The following is a 21,223-nucleotide window of genomic DNA, read 5'->3' on the forward strand; positions in this document are numbered from 1 at the left end:
GTGAGGTGGGTCCCAAGAACTAGCTAGACTTCTAGCTTAACCTAGCCTAAGTGGTGAGCATCTGGTTAAGGGGATACCCTGATCAAGGCAATAAGGCAAAGAGCAAATAGAGGAAGAAAATTTCTCTCATCTGTACATGTGAAAATGGGCATGTGCACATTCAGACTCACATGCATGCACCACACATACATTACACACATAACCATATACCCACACACCACACATATTCACATTATTACACACACACCACATACACACATTATGATACAGACAAACACACACAACACATAAGCATCCACATGCATGCAATAGACTACATACATGTACATTTATAATACTACCACACACACATAATACACACATTTATCACATAATACACACATCGTAACACACACATAAACACACAGAAATCATAGGAAAACTGTATATTCAAACACATAATAAAACAATAATAGAAATAAGTCAAGATGAAAAGTGGATCTATGGTTATTATTATTTCTGATTGTATAGAAAGATTTCTGATATATGCAATGTTGTGATTAATCTTCTGGGTATACAAGATTAAGCTGCAAATAAGAAATTAGCAGAACTTATAAAGGAAACTACATTTAAAATATATCATGAATATCTGAAAGATGTAACCTAAAATTACTGAAAATGTAACAATTACGTATTGTAAAGTCACCTAAATGTAGATCAATAGTGTGGCATAGTTACAAAAATGTACATTGTCTATATGCTTATTTGTTATAAATAAACAGGATGTTTCTTAGGGACTGACCCAATGTTCCCTATAAATGCATTTTAGATGTTTTGGTGAAAAATATTGAAATTCAACTGATATATTCTATAAATTTATTAACCTGCCTTACAAGAAAATTATAAAGAGAAATTTGCTTATTAGACTTTAAAAGTAGCCATGTATCTGTGGCAGACTTCTGGGAGTTTTGACTATGGTATTAACTTATGCCTATAATCCTCTCTCCCTTTTACTCCCTCTCCTTTCTCTTTGCCTTTCTTCCTTCCTGAATTCTGTAGGAACTACATTAGAATTATTGTTTAAATAATAGTGTCATATTAAACAAATAAATTTAAAATAGTAATTCTCAGAGAACTCAAAAGATAAAGAAAATGAGCAATTTAGCTTTGCTTGTTTTATAATATCTTATATTTTATCATTGTTCTTAGATTTTATGAAGACCCTAATAGCTGGATTGAGGACACCCAATTTCTCTGGGGCCCTGCACTACTTATTACTCCTGTTTTGAAACAGGTGGGCTTTATAAATTTATTATATTTATCATTTAAAGACAATTTTTCATAGCAAAATCTGTTCATAGTTAAGATGCACCTGGATAACATTATTTCTCAATGAACAGTTTGAAGTTCACAATCTCTTACTGGAATTTAAAATGCCAAAAACTTTTGATGCTTACAGAGTTATTTGATACCTCTAGATTATAAAATATAATAAACACATTAGCAAGGGGGTGTGTATAATCAGTATTAGATTGAAAGGTTTATATTTATTGCATTATCTAAACACTTACAATAGCATTAATTAGCTTACAATTAGGGAGATATAAACATTGAAGGTTTGCTAAGATATGAGCAAAATGGCCATGTAAAACAACTGACCTTAAGAATATGCAAAGCAAAAAATGGAGTAGGATATATGTGTCTTCTATGCCTAAATTCTGGTGTCTGTGTAATGAATGAATGTTTTAAATCATAATAATCATGTGTATTATAACAACACAAGTGCATATATGAATTATAATTGTCACCTAAATAGTATCCCCTTTGCCACTACAATGCATAATTTACATTATGTTGAAAAGCAAACAATTCAGAACTACTGGAGTGTAAGAACAGTTAAGTATTTTTCCCTTGAAAAGGGAGAATCTAAAATAAGATGATTTGAGACGATCCTCTCTCCCTTTTATGTCTCCCTTGAGACGATTCTATTTTAAGAACTGGAGTTTCAAAAATGTGCACAATATCTCGTGTATATTTACTATCCTTTGTTATATTTACACTGATTTTCTTAAACTTAGGGAACAGAATATGTGAGTGCATACATTCCTGATGCTACCTGGTATGATTATGAAACAGTAAGTATCCTAAATACATGTACGTCACACAAGCATGTTTCCACACACAGTGTATCTGCATCTATGTTTGGGAGTTATAAGAGTATTATAGGAAATGTTTATTAACTGGAATTCTGTGTAAAAAGTGGTGTAAAAAATTACTCTCCATTACATATGAGCCAGGTTCTTAATATGAAGTCATATTTTTATCAAACAAATATATTTTTGTATTTAAATGGAATTAAAGGAGTATCTTAGAAAGGAATGCAGGCATATTTAATTCTTTTCTCCTGGTTTATATTGCCTATTTGCCAGAAGAATTGAGATAGACTTATATGATTTTAAGTAACAAATTGAATCATTATAAATATTTTTCGTGGCCAACTAGAAAAGCCAAAATAATACATTCAGAAATTCATGGTTAAATTTTTTTAATTCACTTTTTGGAAGTGGGGGTTCTTAAGACAGCTTTATATTCAGAAATACGTATTTTTGAAGTGAATGTATTTTACAAATTTGTTTGACTGAGCAAGACCTTTAGTTGAAAAAATGTACGAAAAGACTTTCTAAAGGTAAGCAAACTTTATTTTATGTGTATCATTTTCCTGCTACTTACTCCTTTATTATTTTAATTACATATTATCGAGTAACCTGATAACTTAATGCAAGTATGAAATGTGTATTGAACAAATAAGTGAATACTTGCATCCCAAACAAGTTACATGACGCTTTGTTGGAAACATGAAAAATGCACATATATATGAGTTCAGTGTAATGTTTCATTTGGTTTGTCCATTCAGTACTGATCAAATCAATGTAATTACCATTTGCACTCCTTTTATCATTGCCTATTCTGCACTGTACTTGAACTCTGCCTACTAATAACCGTTACTGCTATAAAATGTGAAATTTGTAATTCTCTTGCTCCTTTTGGATGATAGTTACACTACTCTGGTATAGAAAAATGGTATTCATTTATTACATTCTTAGCCAAATTGTGTTTTGGCATCTCTTACAAAATTTCCTTCTATTTCCCTTCTGTAAAATAGCACAGAAGTTCCTCCAAAATCTACTGACATATTTGTTTTACTATAAAATTATGTTTCTTTGGAATATATAGACAGAAGTGGCAAGGATGTTTCAAAATGATAATATCTTATATTTAGGGTTGCACTGTTCTGATAATAATATATCAAATCAAGCTGCATGCTCTCTAGTTGAAGAATGTGCAAAGCAAATGTGGTTTACATACAATATATTACTATTCTCACATTAAAATAGTGCAATCTTGTCTTCTGGAGAACAATGGGTGGAACTAGAAGTGTTCTATTGGATAAAAAAGCCACATTGAAGACAAATACCACATATTCTTTCTAAAATATAGATGTCCATTTGAATGAAGAATCATAATGACTAAAAGCATGATAACTTAAAAAGAGTGTAGAAAATTTGGTTATAATAGTTAATAATTGTAGAGAGGAAATATTTCTCTCTACCCTATTTTATATTTTAGATTAAAATGCAATTATTTTCTTATGCATACAAAGCTGAATGAAAATTGCTTTCTCCCCATAATAATAAATAAATATTTGATTACAAGAATAAAATGTATAAATTATAATCATTATGAAGCAGGATTTAAAATATGAATTAACAGTAAAAATAATATTTATTCTCTAACTATAGGGTGAAAAAAAGCCATGGAGAAAGCAAAGGGTTAACATGTACCTTCCAGCAGATAAGATAGGTTTGCATCTTAGAGGAGGCTATATCATCCCAACCCAGGAACCTGATGTAACAACAACAGCGAGGTAAAATGAAGGACCATGGCATAATCATGTAGTCTTACAATGATTTACTTGTTGTATGCAGTGTGTCTGGTATCATAGACTACAAACTTCATGTATGTAGGAACTCAAATTTTCACAAATTTATAACCCATGTATAACAGTGCCTGATTTCTATTTTCTGCAACTATGTTTTTTTGAGGAAATACAAGTACATGAGTATATATTAGCAGTTTCATAGTTTGGTTTTACGGTAATGATTATTTTTACAACTGTTTCAGGAAAAGGTTCTCAAGCATCAATCACCTTCCAGATCTTCCTGAACAACAGAATAAAACTTTGTCTAGTGTTGTTACATACTCTGTGTTGAACAGTGACTAGGACCCTATAGCCTAGGAAGTGTTATGTTCTGGTGATACAGCAAGAAGAAGATATGCAATTGACCTCATGATTCATTCCCATCCCAACTAACTTCACTTTGGAAATTACTATATGTCTTTTTAACATTTAAATTTACCAAAATTTTAGTTAGGGTTACAATTGCTATAATGAAACACAATGACCAAAAAGAACCAGGAGAGAAAAGGGTTTTTGTTTTATGTTTTTTTAATTAATTAATTTATTTATTTTGTTTTTTGGTTGTTCTGTTTTGTTTTGTTTTTGTTTGTTTGTTTTACACTTCCATATTGTAGTCCATCGCTGCAGAAAATTAGGACAGGAACTCAAACAGGGATGGATCCTGGAGGCAGGAGCTAATGCATATGCCATGGAGCAGAGCTGTTTACTGGGTCACTCTCCACGGTTTATTCTTATAAAATCTAGGACCACCAGACCAGTGATGGTACAATATACAACGGGCTGCGCTTTCCTATATAAATAACTAATTAACAAAATGCTTCACAGGCTTGCCTACAGCTGAATAATATGGAGGCATTTTCTCAGTTGAGGCTCCCTCCTCTCAGATGACTCTAGCCTGTGTCAAGTTGACATAAAATTAGCCATGACTGCCATATTTTCTTGTCAGTAGGGTAATTAATGCATTTCAACTTAAGGTTATATTAGTTGAAATGAACATTCTTATTTACTTTTAAAATTTATTTGTATGTATACAAGCTTGCTTGTCTATATGTACACAATGTGTGCAGTGCATAGAGAGACCCAAAGGGGTTGTAGTATTTATGTTAACAAAGTTACAGACAGTTGTGCCTCCACTAAATGGTGACACTGGTGACCAAACAGAAGTCCTCATGTAGCAAGAGTCTTGTTAAAACTGAACAATTTCTCCAGCACAGTAAATTGAACATTCTTCAAACACATCTAATTTTTCAGTTTTAACTGGAATGTTCCATTGTTTTAAATATTGCACATGTCATATCCTTCAACAATTAAATATCATCATAATTATATGTTATGTTTTTGTTTGTTTACATGTATATGAATTATGTTTTTACTCATAACAGTATATTTCCAAACAGTATATTGAAAATCATGAATGGAATATATATATGCATATATATAAACATATATATGTCTTTTTATGTTAATACACTACTAAAAATTCTTACATGGAATAGTATTTGTTATAAGTTATAATTTGATTACAAAATTGTTTTGAATTCTACACAAACCTTTTTTTTTACACTGTAGCCGTAAGAATCCTCTAGGTCTTATTGTTGCATTAGATGAAAATCAGACAGCAAAAGGAGACTTCTTCTGGGATGATGGTGAAACTAACGGTGAGTCTCAACATCTTCTATTCAACAGCTTCATTCATACAGGTGGCATATATGAAATTTACATCACTATTTGATTGTATATGTGATTAACATATCAACTTTGTGAATTGGTATGTTTTAGAACCTTTTTGACAAATGTATGTAATTTTTATCTTACATTAATTCTTTTAATGTGATACAATTTGTCTAATTTTCAGGGTAGGAATTGCATTGTGTTTCCAAATATTTTGGGTAATTCATTGTAATCTTTACCATAACATTTTATTAATGAAAACAAAAAACAAAACCAATAATTTCAGATGTAGTTAATTGATGTCAGTGTCAAATTATTTAAGGTAAAATATTCCTTTCCATTATTCAGAATCCTCTAGTTTATAGTTTGAGAATTCAATACAATCAGAAATATACTAAATAATTAATAAAAACATGAGTGATTTTATTATACTATGTAAGTCATGCCTATTAATTTTATGCTTTTAGGTTTAATTAATCCTTTAAATTAATTAATCCTTTAAAGTAATTAATTTACCATTAAAAGTTTTACTGAAATTATTTTAATTTATTTAATAATAGTTTTATTTGTGTCTGCAAATATCATATAGTTTCCATTTGAACTCATTACTTTTCAAATGTCATTAAATTTTATCTTTGATTTCCTTCAAATTTGACTAGCTTAATCTTCAGTTTCCTTTGAACAGTGACTTAGTATTCTTTAGCTCATGTATGATACAGATATCATTATTTTATTACATTTCACTCATTAACGGCTAGTTCATTTACAAGTTAAATCTGATTTAGTATCTCTCTTCATTCATTCATTTTCCAAAATAATGAAAAATAGTAAATATAGAGATGTGAAATAGAATTGTGCTATAACATGTTTCATAGAAAAAACACATTATTTCATAGCTAGAACTTAAGATGTAAATATCACTTTAAATAGTAATTTAAGCAACATATCATCCTCAATAATCTTTGCTGTTGCTTTATTAGTGGAGACAGACTCCCATATATCCCAGGATGGGTAACAGTCTCACTCTCCTGTCTCTACCTCTGCCTCTCCAAAACTGGCTACTACTTCTGACTATAATAACTTTTGTTTTCTTCTGAATTTCTAGACTATTTTACTACTCATGACTAAACTAAATCAAATAATATATTTAATATCTTTTGAAACAAGTAAATGAAATAAGAAAATAATATCTTATTTAGTATTTGAAAAATACATGCCTGTGTATATTAGTTTTAATTTAAAACATTGATATTATAACTTATCATAATTGCAACATTTCTCCTTTTTTTTTCTATCTCAAATCCTTTCCATATATTCCTTCCTGCTACCTTTCAAATTCATGGCCTCTTTTCATCACTGTTTTTGGTGTATTCATGCATTCATATGTACATATATACATACATGCATACATACATGCTTATATGTGTATGTGTACATATCTTCTACTCATTATGTATCACTTATTTGATCATATACTTTTTCAGGACTGACCAATTTATGCAGGATAACCAATGGCGTCTCTTCCATTGGGAAGACTTTCTCTCAGTCTCATCAGTCTTTTGTTGCCTGTCGTTCTTTGTGTGGGGTTGACACCTCAGGAACACTCGCCCACAAACTTGAGACTTGAATTGTATTCATCACACATTGCTTCCCTTCAACTCTCCTTGGAGCTGCCTAATCACTTTTCTTCTAAACTTCCTACCCTTTTTACTTCCTAGTACAAGAATTAATCTCCAAGTCCAGCTACTAGAAATGTAAAAGTAAAATTGTTTACAGCATTTCATTAGTATAATTTCAAAATATCTAAGTATTATATAAATATAAAATAAGAAAATAAAATTTAATTCATTTTGATCTAATAACTATTTATTTTTCTATTTCAGGAACCATAGAAAATGGAAGCTACATATTTTACACCTTTTCAGTTTCCAATGTAAGAATTTTTTGGAAAATATATGTATGTTTTAGTGTCTAGTTTATAATTTATTATACGCTGCTTCTGGAAAGTGCCTAAATTTTTTCTCCAGTTTTCAGTAAAATAAATTGTTAAATTAGTTGTTAAATTTAAATTAGTACATTATGAACAAACAAAACCTTTTATTAACTGCATTAGATTGAATTTATAGTGACATTACACATTGCATCAATTGTACTTTTTAAATTATTTTTTAACTTCACATGGAAAATAATTTCAATATATTCAATATGATTTAATTTGTCAATCACAGTGATAATTCATGTTCATTTGACAATAAGGATAAAAATATGTGCACAACTTGGTGGATAGTTCTATATATGAATATGTTTTAGTATGTCAATTATAATTTATCTTCATTTGGCAATAAGAATGAAAAATACATGCACATTTAATTTTTTAAATAGCTACTGAGTTTTTTCACAGGAGTTATATTTCTTTCTTCTTTCTAAAAATTCTGAGTTATCTCTTATCCATACAGGGGCTAGAATAAGAGGTTTTATGTATGAGTAACCTCATATATGATTTCATCATTAATTCTAAAAATAAAGTTTTATGGCATATACAAACAAAACGAGTTATAAGCACAGTGCTAACTGGTAGGATGGAGTGGTGGATGACTCAACTGTTTTCTTTTCCCATATTCTATCTACCAGTCTAGCTAATATCAGAGGACTTAACAGCTAACTTTATGTACCATTTTTCCTCAGAATATCTTGGTTGTTAATTGCACACATTCGTCATATTCAGAAGGAACTGCCCTTGCTTTTAAAACAATCAAAATCCTTGGGCTGACAGACACTGTAACAGAAGTTAGAACAGGAGAAAATGATCAACAAATGGCGGATCATCTTGCTTTCACGTTTGATGCTTCCAATAACGTAAGTTGGTCACTTTAAAATGTCTGATTTGTTTTTTATGTGCCCTGATATTCCCCTTGAAGTTCTAAATATTCAAGTCACGTGCCTCCCCCCTCACATTTCTGTTCTTCAAAAAAATATGTCTGAAAAATTACTTGGTTTGTTGTACTTTGTCCTACTTTAAAATTTGGACATCATGTTAAAGAATTAACCATTTATTTTTTCCCATAGGTTCTCTCAATTACAGATCTCAACTTTAATCTTGGAAAAAGCTTTATAGTTAGATGGAATCAAATTTTCTCAGACAATGAGCGATTTGGTTGTTATCCAGATGCAGGCATGGCAACTGAGAACTTATGTGTACAGCGAGGCTGCATTTGGAAAGAGGTATTATCAGTTTTCTTGTGAATAAATATGTGGTTTTCATATATCCGTGGGAAGTTTGCACATGCACTTTAAATTCAGCAATATATAAATTACATACATTTATGAATCATTTGTCATTTGAAATTTAAACATTTAGTAGACAATCAAACTTTAGATAAATCCATTCTTTAAAGACATAGCTTGGCAAATGACAGATAGATCACTTTTCATGCAAATAGATGATAAAAGTTTCCCTTACAAAATAGTATTTTGTTGTACTTATACTATACATTGACTATAGGTGCCTGGAAAAATTGTCAAGGTATTTTTTTCAGTACTAACAAGTATTCTTTTTTTTTTTTTTTTTTTTTTTTTTTGGTTTTTCGAGACAGGGTTTCTCTGTGTAGCTTTGGAACTAACAAGTATTTTAAAAAAAATGAGTTTTCTACTTATAAAAACTTGGATACATAACACTAAGAGATGCACTAGATTTTTTTGGTCACTCTTTGGGAAGAAGAATGACAGCTGTGTATAGCAGGCATTTTTATCAGTGCTACAGGGCAGAGGAATGGATGTGAAACATTCTCACTTGCTATGCTTGTTATTCAGTTCTTGGCCCTTTCTTATGTCTCTGAGTGTTGAGGGCAGGCAGCATTTAATCCATAAAACCAGGTAATTAAATTTTTGTATCATAGAACTAAAGCTACTGCATACTATCCATCAACTTTTCAGAGTTTCTACTTGGGTGAAATAAGTCATAATTTCTGCTTACAGACAAATGCTCCCTCTCCTTTCTGGTTAAAAAACTCCATAGTATTTAGCCTCAGGATTAATTAGGAACATGTTAATAAAAAAAAGACAATTAGTTACTTGTAACAATTCTGAAGTGAATGGGAGCCTTGGCAAGTGGTATTAATTTATCTTGAAACTTAGGTTTAATTTTTTAAAGCTGTTACAATACAAGGTAAGTATGAGAAATTGTTTCTCAAACATAGGTATCTTCTAAACAAGAAACATGAAGAAGTGTTGAAATGCACTTCCACAGAGCTAGTAATACTTTAGAAAGAAATACCAACTAGTAGCATGAAAGGAGTGGTTATTCATCAACCACGTTTCACAAATATCAAAAAGGAAAGTACATCTGAAACAGAATTAGTGGTGGAATAAGATTGATAAATTGTGTTATAGAAACATGAAAACAAACAATTTAGATCAATCAGGTAGTCCTTAAGTACCATTAAGGATAATGAGTCTTAGCCTGAGGGAGGTGGTTGTTAAGATATACAAATGCCAAATATGAACTTCGATTTTAATGCAGCCATTATTGTTATTGTGTTGAAGAAACTGAATTAGCCAGTGAATTAGTTTGGTTGAAGAAACTGAATTAGCCAGTGAATTAGTTTGGTGTGGTACTATTTGAGTTAATCTATGATTAATCTTACATATATTTAACAAAAAGCAGAGAAATTTTGTTTCTCATTGAATGTGTAAAAAAGAGAAGAGTAACTCTTGACTTCAAGTCATTGGTTCAATACTACAAGTATTGTTTACGATTTGTTAAAGCCATTGAAATCAAAATAGCAAAGCAGCCATACTAGCTAGCCATAAAAGCCACACACACACACTTTTAATGCCAGGACTCAGGATTAAGAGGTAGACAGATCTCTAAGTCCAAGACCACCCTGGGCTACTGGAGAGTGATTCAGAGCTCATGCCTTAAATCCCAGAATTTGAGAGGTATAAAACTAGAGGCTTTCAGTCTGAGAGTTAGTCTCTAGCCATGTTGAGGAGAGCTTAGCTGTCTGAGTAAATCTGAGGGGCGGTGAAGTTGGGAATCATCTGAGGTTTACCCATTTTGTCTGAGCTGAGGTAGACGTAAGAGCTAGTGGCTGACTGCTTTGCTTTTCTGACCTTGAGCTTGAAGCTCAAAGGAACCCCATTATCAGTCTCTGGGTCTGTTACTTTTTATGTTACACATTGGTTTGAACAATTGGGAGAAAAGAAGTGCATTAGCAAAGACTGAAAAGTCTTTGTGGTTGAGGAGCTGGCTAGGATACATTGAGGTTAATATTCCTAATAGAAGTTCATATCCATCTGTAAAGTAGCAATATGCATTTAAACCTCTTAAAGGAGACAGGGGAGGAGGGAAGGGAGAGAGGTTTGTAAACAAACTGGTTTCTAATTTAAATTTTGAAAGGAAATTTAAAAAGGAAAATGAAAAAAAGAGAAAAGATGAACTTTTCACTTCACCTCCAAGGACCAACAAAAATTTTAAATTAATACTGTTGCTACTTATTTTTTATTTTCCCAGTGGAGTACCATGAGGATTCAGAGTTCACTTTTTGAACTGATCTTCCCTTTTCAGTTCATATTCACTCCCTTGGTCATCTCATGCCATGACATGAATGTGAATACTTCAAATATGCTGACATGTTATAAGAAAGGCTCTGTGGAAGTGCATTTCAACACTTCTTCATATTTCTTGTTTAGATGTTACCTATATGTGAGAAACAATTTCTCTTATTTATCTTTGGTACTGTAACTGCTTTAAAATTTAAACCAAAGATTCAGGATAAATTAATACCAAAGACCACTTGCCATGGCTCCCATTAACTTCAGAATTGTTACAAGTTACTAACTGTCTTTTTTTTTTATTAACATGTTTCTTCTTAATCTGACAACAATTTTCTTGAGCTCTAAATGTCCTAATTGGTCTGATTCCAGCTGAAAACCTCATATCTAAATTAGTCAGAGCTACAACACTAAAGTCACAGCAACTTACTTAATTCTCTAATAAACAGATTTATTGCCACACTGACAGAGCTATGTTAAAATAAATAAGCCTTTTTTAATCATATATTTTAAATTTAGGCAGTTATAAATTTTTTGGAAAACACAAATTGTTTATTTATTTTTCTGTTGAGTACTTATCATATAGTTACTTAGATATTTAGACTATATTATCAATTATTTTTGTATATTTTTACTAATTTTATATTGAGTGGCATGTTACATGTGTCTATGTATATGTGAACCACATATGTTCAGTGCATGTGAAGGTCAAAATTGCATGTCCAATGGCATAGGATTGGAATTTCAAAAATTTGTGAGTCACCTCGTTGGTATTGAGAATCAAACTCATGTGTTCCGAAGAGAAGTTGGTACTCTTAACTAGTTAGCCATCTATCCAACCCTTCCTTAGTTACTAACTTTAAAGTATACATACTCTAAAAATTACCAGTTCTGATCGGGACTATGAATAAGAGAGCTGTGATGAAATTTAGGAAAATTGCTTTCATAGAGTTATAGACTGAAACTGTCTAAAGGTGACCATTGTGTAAACTGCATTTCAAATGATAGCCACAATATTCATAGTTTAACATTGCTTTAAAATGATATTTTAAATACTTAAAATCTGAGTACATAAAGCAAAACAGAGTTCATTTTTTTCTTGTGAACAGAAACTTGGGCTTCATTCACCAGCGTTTTAATGTAATTAGTGTGTCAGATTCTTCCACATAGTTTTGTCTTCAAAGTTTATCAGAGGTATTAACATTATATTTACAAGCTAACCAATATGAGGAAGATGGGAGGAAAAGACCATCTTTATGTAATTAGTCTGTATCCTGTTCTTTTAAGGAGAATAGGGTGGTTTATACAATTTCAGAAAAAATAGACTGAAATATGGAGACATGTATTGCTTTTCAGAAACTATAATCAATGACTATGGAAGATTGTGAGAAAAGTCTGTCTTAGGCTATTTAATGCTCAACACCTTAATTATCAATTTGCCTTTGGGTGCTGTCTTCTACTGTGTCAAAGAGCAGACACAAAATATCTCTGTTCAGAGTTCCTGTTTTTAATCTTGGTAGGGATGCTACCTGCAACTTTCAAAACTAGTCATTAAAGATACTGTATTATTATCAAAATATGTGGAAGAGAAGAAACTACAACTTTGTATTTTACAGTCATTTTCAGGAAGAAAAAATAGCAGCATTATAAAGCATAAAGTTAAATACAGGCAAAATTATGGAAATTTTTGTAATAGAACACAATTTATATTATTTTGCATTGAAAAGCAAATAATTGCTTATCTCTACTATTCTCACATTAGAATCGATATGTAAATATGTAATGTAATAATTTAGAGCATATCTCATGAATAATAGATTTTTTAAATTATGAGTCACACAAATTGTTACTATGCTAGTGTGAGAACTTCCATTTTTGGTTTAGTTTTTAAGTTGAAGGTTGCAATGCTTACACTTTGTGGTGTTGATTATGTACCTCCTTTAGGTTAGTGGGCTATCCGGTGCACCTGAATGCTACTTTCCTAAAGATCACAATCCCTATTTGTTAACTTCAACTCAATTTTCACCAACGGGTATAACAGCTGAACTCCAATTGAATACTGCAGGAGCTAGAATACGCCTTCCTTCTAATCCCATCTCCAATCTCCGTGTGGAAGTAAAATATCACAAAAATGACATGCTACAGTTTAAGGTAAGTTTCATATAAACTTTCTTAGTAGATACATGTTAATTTAATATTTTACTTGACCTCATCAGTTTCTGCATATGCAATGCTGTATATAAGGTACATATGCAGAATCAGATGAAAATTCTATATGATACTTTTGGAGATATTATTTAAAACATGTGCTCTGTCAGCAATAAGAATGAATATTCCCGTGTTGTTACTGTTTCTCTGCAATAGATTTATGATGCCGATCATAAGAGATATGAAGTTCCAGTACCATTAAACATTCCAGAGACCCCTACAAGCTCTTATGAAAATAGGCTCTATGATGTTGAAATCAAGGAAAACCCTTTTGGCATCCAGGTTCGAAGGAGAAGTAGTGGACGGCTTATGTAAGTGATTAAATTATTTGATACAAAGTAGAAAAGTTTTAGTTTAAAAGAGCAATACACTAACAGTTTGAGTTGTAGTAAATATTTTCCCAATTTTAACATTTTAAGACAATACTGAACTAATGATGAATGCATATAATTATATTCTCATCATATATTTCACACAATGGTACATAAAATGCAGTTTATTTGTTAGGTCATTAACTTTGTCAAAAGAAAAACTATTTTACAGTAATTATGTATATCCATTTGATACCTGTATGTAATTAGGGGTATGATAAACACACTTTTCTCATAATGATCACAATGAAGATCACAAATGAAGAATTAACATTATTATTTGCAATGTGATTTTGTGTTTGCATATAGAAAAAGCATTGATTTGCTTTCAAGACAACAAAAATAATTATAGCTATTACTTTGTTATTTTACACATATTTACAGTGATAGCCTTGTTTCTTTTTATTTTCAGCTGGGATTCTCGCCTTCCTGGATTTGCATTCAATGACCAATTCATTCAGATATCTAGCCGTCTGCCATCACAATATTTATATGGTTTTGGGGAAGCAGAACACACAGCATTCAAGAGAGATTTGAACTGGCATACTTGGGGAATGTTCACAAGAGATCAACCTCCTGGTGTAGGTATCCTTATGTGACTCCCTAATGAGGCAGCTAAGACAGTGATGGGGATCCAGGCCACTTCTTTGTAGGGTAATTGCTCAAGATTGAAACAATGTAAAGGGTGCCAGAGATTTGCAGAGTTGATACAGTGATTTTCTGAAAACATAAACAATATTGTCAGAAATCACTGAAAAAAAAGTAGAGAAATTGCAGTTTGTTGTGTATTTTAAAAAGGCATATTGAACAATTTTTTAAAATTTTACTTCAAGCTTTTGTTTTTTTTATATTTGGAAATGTAGTTATTCTAAATCTATGTATTTTTTGAAGCCAGAGTCCAGTTAGTGCCACCTCCATATACACATGGACATTGGAACATGTAGTGGAGCAGGGGGAAGCCATCAGTGGCCTTTGAGAGGAGTGCTTCTCTCTTCCTGGCACTCATTAATGGACACTATCCCTCAGCTGAGGGTGGGGGTTGCTGGCTGTCCTCCCTTAATCCATATACAGATCCTCTGCAAACAAATGCAGCAGCTGGGAGTTTATGTGTGCAGCAGCCATGCATGTTATGTCGACAGGACAGCATTTCACAGAACTCTTCTCTATTTCTAGCTCTTGTGCCTGGTCTTCCAAAATGTGATCTGAACCTTCAAAGCTGATTTAGAGATATTGATGTCATATTCATGACTGAGTAGTTACTTGCTTATTGTAACCATTTCAAACTGTGAAACATTTGTACATTAAGCACAACTACCCACTATGATAAATTTCTAGGCGCCAGACTGGTAGCAACTCAAATCTAGGGATATAAAAGTGAATTTGAAAAACAATTGACATCATGCCCATTTAGAAAAGCAACATCAGAAGGCTCTCTGCTACAACTTAAGACTTTCCTGGCCACGGTTTTTGATGATGTTTATAATATTAGGCCTGAAATCATCCTGTGGGTATATTTCAAGTCCAATCAAGACATCAGGTGGTCACTTCCATATATTATCTAGCCTCTATTGAACAATGTGTGAATCTTGCTGTGTGAGTCAATATGATACTATGCAGATTCTAACAGTGGACAAAGTCACTGATATCTTTTCTACTCCCAGAAACCTGAAGAACACCTTCCAGCATGCATGAAAGCTAACTAATTTCTCAACCTTTCCAGTCACATAAAACAAAAGATACTTATTCAGTATTCTTGGAAATAACTGCCACAGTTTTTATATTTCACTATTTATGATATACATCAAATGGTGATTTGATACTGTCCCTCTATATACCACAGTTAAAATTGTACATTTTCTTTGGTTAAACTATTGCTCATATTCTTAGCAAATATTTGCATGAGTTTGATACTTCTCAGTTCTGTTTTGAAGTAGAATACATTTCTTTAATAATTCATTGAACAATGAGTAATATTAATTGTTATCTTTCCAAGTTTATCATAAATAAATAAGTTTCAAGACCTAGCTCACCTTCAGTTTTATTTGTAATTGCTACTTGAAAGATATACATTTCGGAAAAAATAAGTTGATAATTGCTTGTTCATTTTTGATAAGTTCATTTTTGTGGTGATGTGAACAGCTAATTGCTATCTTTACCATGCTGAAATTGTATCATTGTGAATAAAATGAAGAATATATCAAAATTATTTCCAAAGAACTCCTCAATATTAATATAATGATTATTTGATTATTCTTATCTTGACTTCACATTCTAATAGTTTACTAAAATTCAAGTTTGGAAGCCCAAATTACATGTTATGAGTATCTTTATAAACTGTTTCTTCTTGGCAGGTTGATTATTTACATCATTATGATTATTTCCAGGATGCTTAATTTTGGGAAAAATGATAGTTTACAGATAAAATCAGAAACCTAACTTCTTGAAAGAAACAACCATTCTAGCATCAGGGTAGCTGTCAGTTATTGTTGCATAATTTCTGGATATCACATCTTCTCATATTCATTTTCATGCTCTATGAAAGTATTAGTAAAAAAGATGTAATATTTTATATATTTTATTTTTTTGAGACAGGGTTTCTCTGTGTAGCTTTGTAAACCAGGCTGGCCTTGAGCTCACAAAAATTCCTCTGCCTCTTCCTCTTCCTCTTCCTCTTCCTCTTCCTCTTCCTCTGCCTCTGCCTCTGCCTCTGCCTCTCCCTCTCCCTCATGGTGGGATTAAAGGTGTGTGCCACCACCACCCAGCTAAGAAGTAATATTTTTAGAAGAAGTATATTTATTTTTTTCAAGTACTATGACTAGCTAACCAGGAATATGTTAATTTCAAAACAAAATCTACATGAATTTAAACAACATTGGTCTAGTTTATACTTTTTTTTTCTAAATATACATTATGTTTTTATATGTTTCAGTATAAACTCAATTCCTATGGATTCCATCCCTATTATATGGCTTTGGAAGATGAGGGCAATGCTCATGGAGTTCTGTTACTGAACAGCAACGGAATGGGTAAAGCTATTATTTGTTAAATTTCTCCTATGAAAAGGGGAAATGTGAGCCAATTACAAATCTATATCTCATGTGCAGGTAAAAATTAAGTCTTATTTTGGATTTTCAGATGTTACATTCCAGCCAACTCCTGCTCTAACTTACCGCATAATTGGAGGAATCCTGGATTTTTACATGTTTTTGGGACCAACCCCAGAAGTTGCAACAAGGCAATACCATGAAGTATGATTACATATTCATTTTAAAAAATATAAAGTTTACATGTAATGTAAAATACTTCTTTTATCTCACTTATAATAATATTTCTAAAGGTAATTGGCTATCCAGTCATGCCAGCTTACTGGTCGCTGGGATTTCAATTATGTCGTTATGGATACAGAAATACTTCAGAGATTGAGCAACTATATGAAGCTATGGTGGCTGCTAAGATCCCCTATGTACGTATAACAATAAAATGGAGCCTGTAAGACAGAAGGATGTATTTAAACATAGTGTTCTTTAGGAGTAAATTAAATATTTGGAAATAATGCTCATGTTTTTGTAGCACCTCAATAATTGGATGTGGGATTTTTATATATCTCTGTCACATACATAAGTAAGGGGCTGTAGTATTACACTTTTGCCTGCTTTCCTACTTTAGTAAGATCCTGAATGATTCTAAGGAAACTGTTTCACACTTTTTCCCTCTCATAACTTGTGGCTTGCATAGTCATGCATATTACCATTATGCTTCAGTAATCTATAGTATCACTTAATGTAGCAAATTTGAAGGAACTAGACAAGCAGCTGCATGATTTGAGCCTTAAGATATATAATTGGAGTACATAGGGCTAAATGGCAGGATTTACAGGGTATGTTCTTTCCACAATGCTTCCAAATCAGTTTATTTTTATCAATATGAAAGATTTCCAGCAATACATAAACATTGCAGTATGTAAAACATCTGTGTAAGTCCTCATTTTACATCATGAACTTCACTATCTGACACTGACATTGATTCTACATTGGAGTCATTAATTTACATACATTGAAAATATAGAAGTATGCAAGTTGATATTGAAGCTGAGGTTTTCCTAGTATGACAGATACAGTTTTCCCAAAAACTGTAATAATTAAGGGCAATGTTGATTAAGAGAACATGGCTGGAAAATTAGTTATTTGAGATTCATTTGATGTTTCCATGGTGAAATTTAAATTTGGTGGTTTAAATATATTTCCAAATATTTAAGTGTAAACAATGCATCATCAAGCTATTTCAAAAATCAATTTGATTTATTTGAGAAGATAATTTTTATAACAACTGCTGGAATTGTAAGAATTTCCCCTTTTGTCACTGGTAAAATGATCTTAATTTATTCCTACATGATTTTTGGTTAACATGAGAACAAAAGTACTTCAATTCATTGAAATGTCAGTTTTTAACTGACCATATTACTCTAGCTTCATGGCACTAAAAAACTTTTGTCTCTGTTTTCCATGGAAATGAATATTGCATTATTGCTGATTTAGAATATTTACTTTTCAAATTAAATAATTGTTTAACCATTCATCAAATATTCAATCATCCACATAAAATTGTTTTTAGACTACTTTCCATTTTTTATCCCTTTTTCCTTCTTTAATAGACTTTGCTATGCAGGTGAAGCTAGGCATAACCTCCAAAGAGCTCTTATCAAATTGTCGTTATTATCTATTTCAGGATGTCCAGTACACAGACATTAATTACATGGAAAGGCAACTAGACTTCACAATTGGTGAACGATTCAAGGATCTTCCCCAGTTTGTTGAACGAATCAGAAACGAGGGAATGAAATATATTATTATCTTGGTCAGTATTGATTTATACATATATTATATTATTTGTTTATGTTTACTCTTTTAAAATGCAGGTATAAAGGCTTTTCAAAATGAGGAAGAGTGTAACATTGGGCTTGGAGATTCGTCAATAGTTACGAGAATTACCTCTTTTTAAGAATACCTGAGTTTTGATCCCAACACCCATGTTGAGCAGTTTACAATGACCTAAAACTCTAGGGGAATCCAATACTCTATTCTGGCCTCTACAGCACAGCTGGCACATGTGGTGTGCATGCGTGTGTCCACACACACACACACACACACACACACACACACACACACACAAATAAATACAAATTTTAAGCTAAAAATAATCTAGTTTCAAGCACTCTTCCCACCTATTGATTTTTCCTCATTGCATTGTATTTTATTTGCTCAGGCTATTACCATCTGTGTTACATTAAGGTATATGTATAAAGATGTAAGTCAAGTGACAGGTACCAAAGGCAAGCTGTGCTCTAACTACCACTCAAGTCACAAACTGATTTCAATTTTGAAGGGTGAGAATAGATACTTTTGACCCCAAGTCATTTTCAGGTGTTCTTCTGAATTTCTTCTGATATTTTCTCATTACATTAATTTGCCTTTCAAAGGGTTGAATAAAAATAATTATTGGAAAGAATAGTTTGTGAATGTATATATTTTAACGAGCAATCTAGACAACTAGAAAATCACTAGGTCAAAAGATGAAACCAAGAAGCCTTCAATAAGCTTGCTTGAGTTCTCAACAGATTCTTTCAAGAATTTCTTAGACTATAGCTGTGGCATTGATGCTTGGTCAATTCTCCAAATGGGAGCAGAAGGTAAAGATAGTGCAAAAGGAGAAAGCTACACTGTCTCTGAATGGCCACCCGACAAGTTGTAATTGGCTCCATATGTAGTTTATTTTATTGTTTTGCTTTAATTTTAGGATCCAGCAATTTCAGGAAATGAAACAAAGCCTTACCCTGCCTTTGATAGAGGAATACAGAAAGATGTCTTTGTCAAGTGGCCTAATACAAATGATATTTGTTGGGCGAAGGTACTCAAAATTTTTGTTTAATAATTTTGAAAATGTTAGATAATTTATTTCACTGACTATTTTAAAAGCATATTTGGTATGACAGAAAAAATATAGATTCAATAACTAATATATTCTGTTCTATCTGATCTAGATCTGAATTGTTAGGCACAAATAAGGGATGCATAGAAATCTTAAATCAATTTTCTAGTGACTAAATAGGGTTTCATTCAATTTTAGATATGGTTTATGTTTTCTAATGAAACTTCCAATAGTGGAGTGGCTGTTCATGATGCTCTGCTGTGACAAATGCTTGTGCATTTTTATTTTTGTGAAAAGCGTAAGCATTGGTTTTAAGTTTTGTTGTTGTGCTTTGAGAACTGAATTTATGTGAAGAAAGAAGGAAATACATTCACTGGGCATTACAAACAGTGATACTGTTATCTCAGTAAATCATACAACATATGGATTTGGCTATCATATAGTATTTTTCTAAATGTTTTCTTTATATTTACATTAGAAACAAACTTTAACATGTCAATCCCAGCTCTCTCTGGATCCCCTCCTCCCCTGCTCCCCAGCGACCCCCCATTCCATCCATCCTCAGATGCTAGGGAGGGTGAGGCCTTCCATGGGGATCTTCAATATCTGCCATATCATTTGGAGCAGGGCCCAGACCCTTCCCCATGTGTCCAGGTCTCTATGTGGGATGGGCTCCCAATGTCCACCCATGCAGCAGGGACAAACACTGATACATTACTACAGGCCCTATAGATTAACAAGACCTCCAAACTAACATTCACATTCACGGGGTGTGGAACAGCCCCATGCTGGCTCCTCAGCCATCATTCCGGGGTCCATGGGCTCCCCCTTGTTCAGGTCAGCTGCTTCCATGGGTGTCTCCAGCCTGGTCTTGACCCCCCTGGTCTCAACTCCCCCTGGTAATCACCAGTCCCTCTCTGCAACTGGATTCCGGGAGTTCAGCTCAGTGTTTAGCTGTGGGTGCTTGTTTTTGCTTTCATCATTACTGGATAAAGGCTCTAGGAAAGCACATAAAGTAGTCATCAATCTCATTATCGGAGAAGGGCATCCAAGGTAGTCTCTCGACTGTTGCTTAGATGGTTAGTTGGGGGTCAAACCCGAAGATCTCTGGAGATTTCCCCAGTGCCAGATTTCTCTTTAAACCTATGATGGCTCCCTCTATTATGGCATTTCTCTTCCTGCTGTCCTTTACTCTTCCCCTGAATCGATCCTCCTGCTTCCTCATGTCCACCTTCCCAATCACCCTTTCCCCTTCTCATTTTCCCAAATCCTTCTACCCCACCCCCCCAAGCTCCCAATTTGCTCAGGAGATCTTGTCCCTTTTCCCTTCTCCAGGAGACCATGTATGGCTCTCTTACAGTCTTCCTTGTTTCCTAGCTTCTCTGGAGGTATGGGTTGTAGGCTGGCGATCTTTTGCTTACGTCTAAAATCCATATATGAGTGAGTAAATACCTTGTTTGTCTTTTTGTGACTGGGTAACCTCACTCAGGATGGTTTCCTCTAGTTCTAACCATTTGCCTGTGAATTTCAAGATTCC

The 21,223-nt window shown here is 32.7% G+C and overlaps 1 protein-coding gene across 1 annotated transcript in view; it reads left to right on the forward strand.

The window, feature by feature from the left end:
- Positions 1 to 21,223, forward strand: part of Si (sucrase-isomaltase) — an 83,445-nt gene that overhangs the window by 33,298 nt on the left and 28,924 nt on the right. The window contains exons 18-32 of the mRNA XM_027391630.2: positions 1,189 to 1,273; positions 2,058 to 2,114; positions 3,780 to 3,904; positions 5,528 to 5,616; positions 7,513 to 7,562; positions 8,315 to 8,485; positions 8,696 to 8,851; positions 13,127 to 13,333; positions 13,547 to 13,701; positions 14,174 to 14,342; positions 16,691 to 16,787; positions 16,897 to 17,009; positions 17,099 to 17,224; positions 18,487 to 18,615; positions 19,555 to 19,665. Coding sequence (XP_027247431.1) covers positions 1,189 to 1,273; positions 2,058 to 2,114; positions 3,780 to 3,904; positions 5,528 to 5,616; positions 7,513 to 7,562; positions 8,315 to 8,485; positions 8,696 to 8,851; positions 13,127 to 13,333; positions 13,547 to 13,701; positions 14,174 to 14,342; positions 16,691 to 16,787; positions 16,897 to 17,009; positions 17,099 to 17,224; positions 18,487 to 18,615; positions 19,555 to 19,665 — 1,840 coding nt within the window. The remainder of the gene's footprint in view (positions 1 to 1,188; positions 1,274 to 2,057; positions 2,115 to 3,779; positions 3,905 to 5,527; positions 5,617 to 7,512; positions 7,563 to 8,314; positions 8,486 to 8,695; positions 8,852 to 13,126; positions 13,334 to 13,546; positions 13,702 to 14,173; positions 14,343 to 16,690; positions 16,788 to 16,896; positions 17,010 to 17,098; positions 17,225 to 18,486; positions 18,616 to 19,554; positions 19,666 to 21,223) is intronic.

This window comes from Cricetulus griseus (assembly GCF_003668045.3).
Source record: "Cricetulus griseus strain 17A/GY chromosome 1 unlocalized genomic scaffold, alternate assembly CriGri-PICRH-1.0 chr1_0, whole genome shotgun sequence".
Classification (NCBI taxonomy): Eukaryota; Metazoa; Chordata; class Mammalia; order Rodentia; family Cricetidae; genus Cricetulus; species Cricetulus griseus.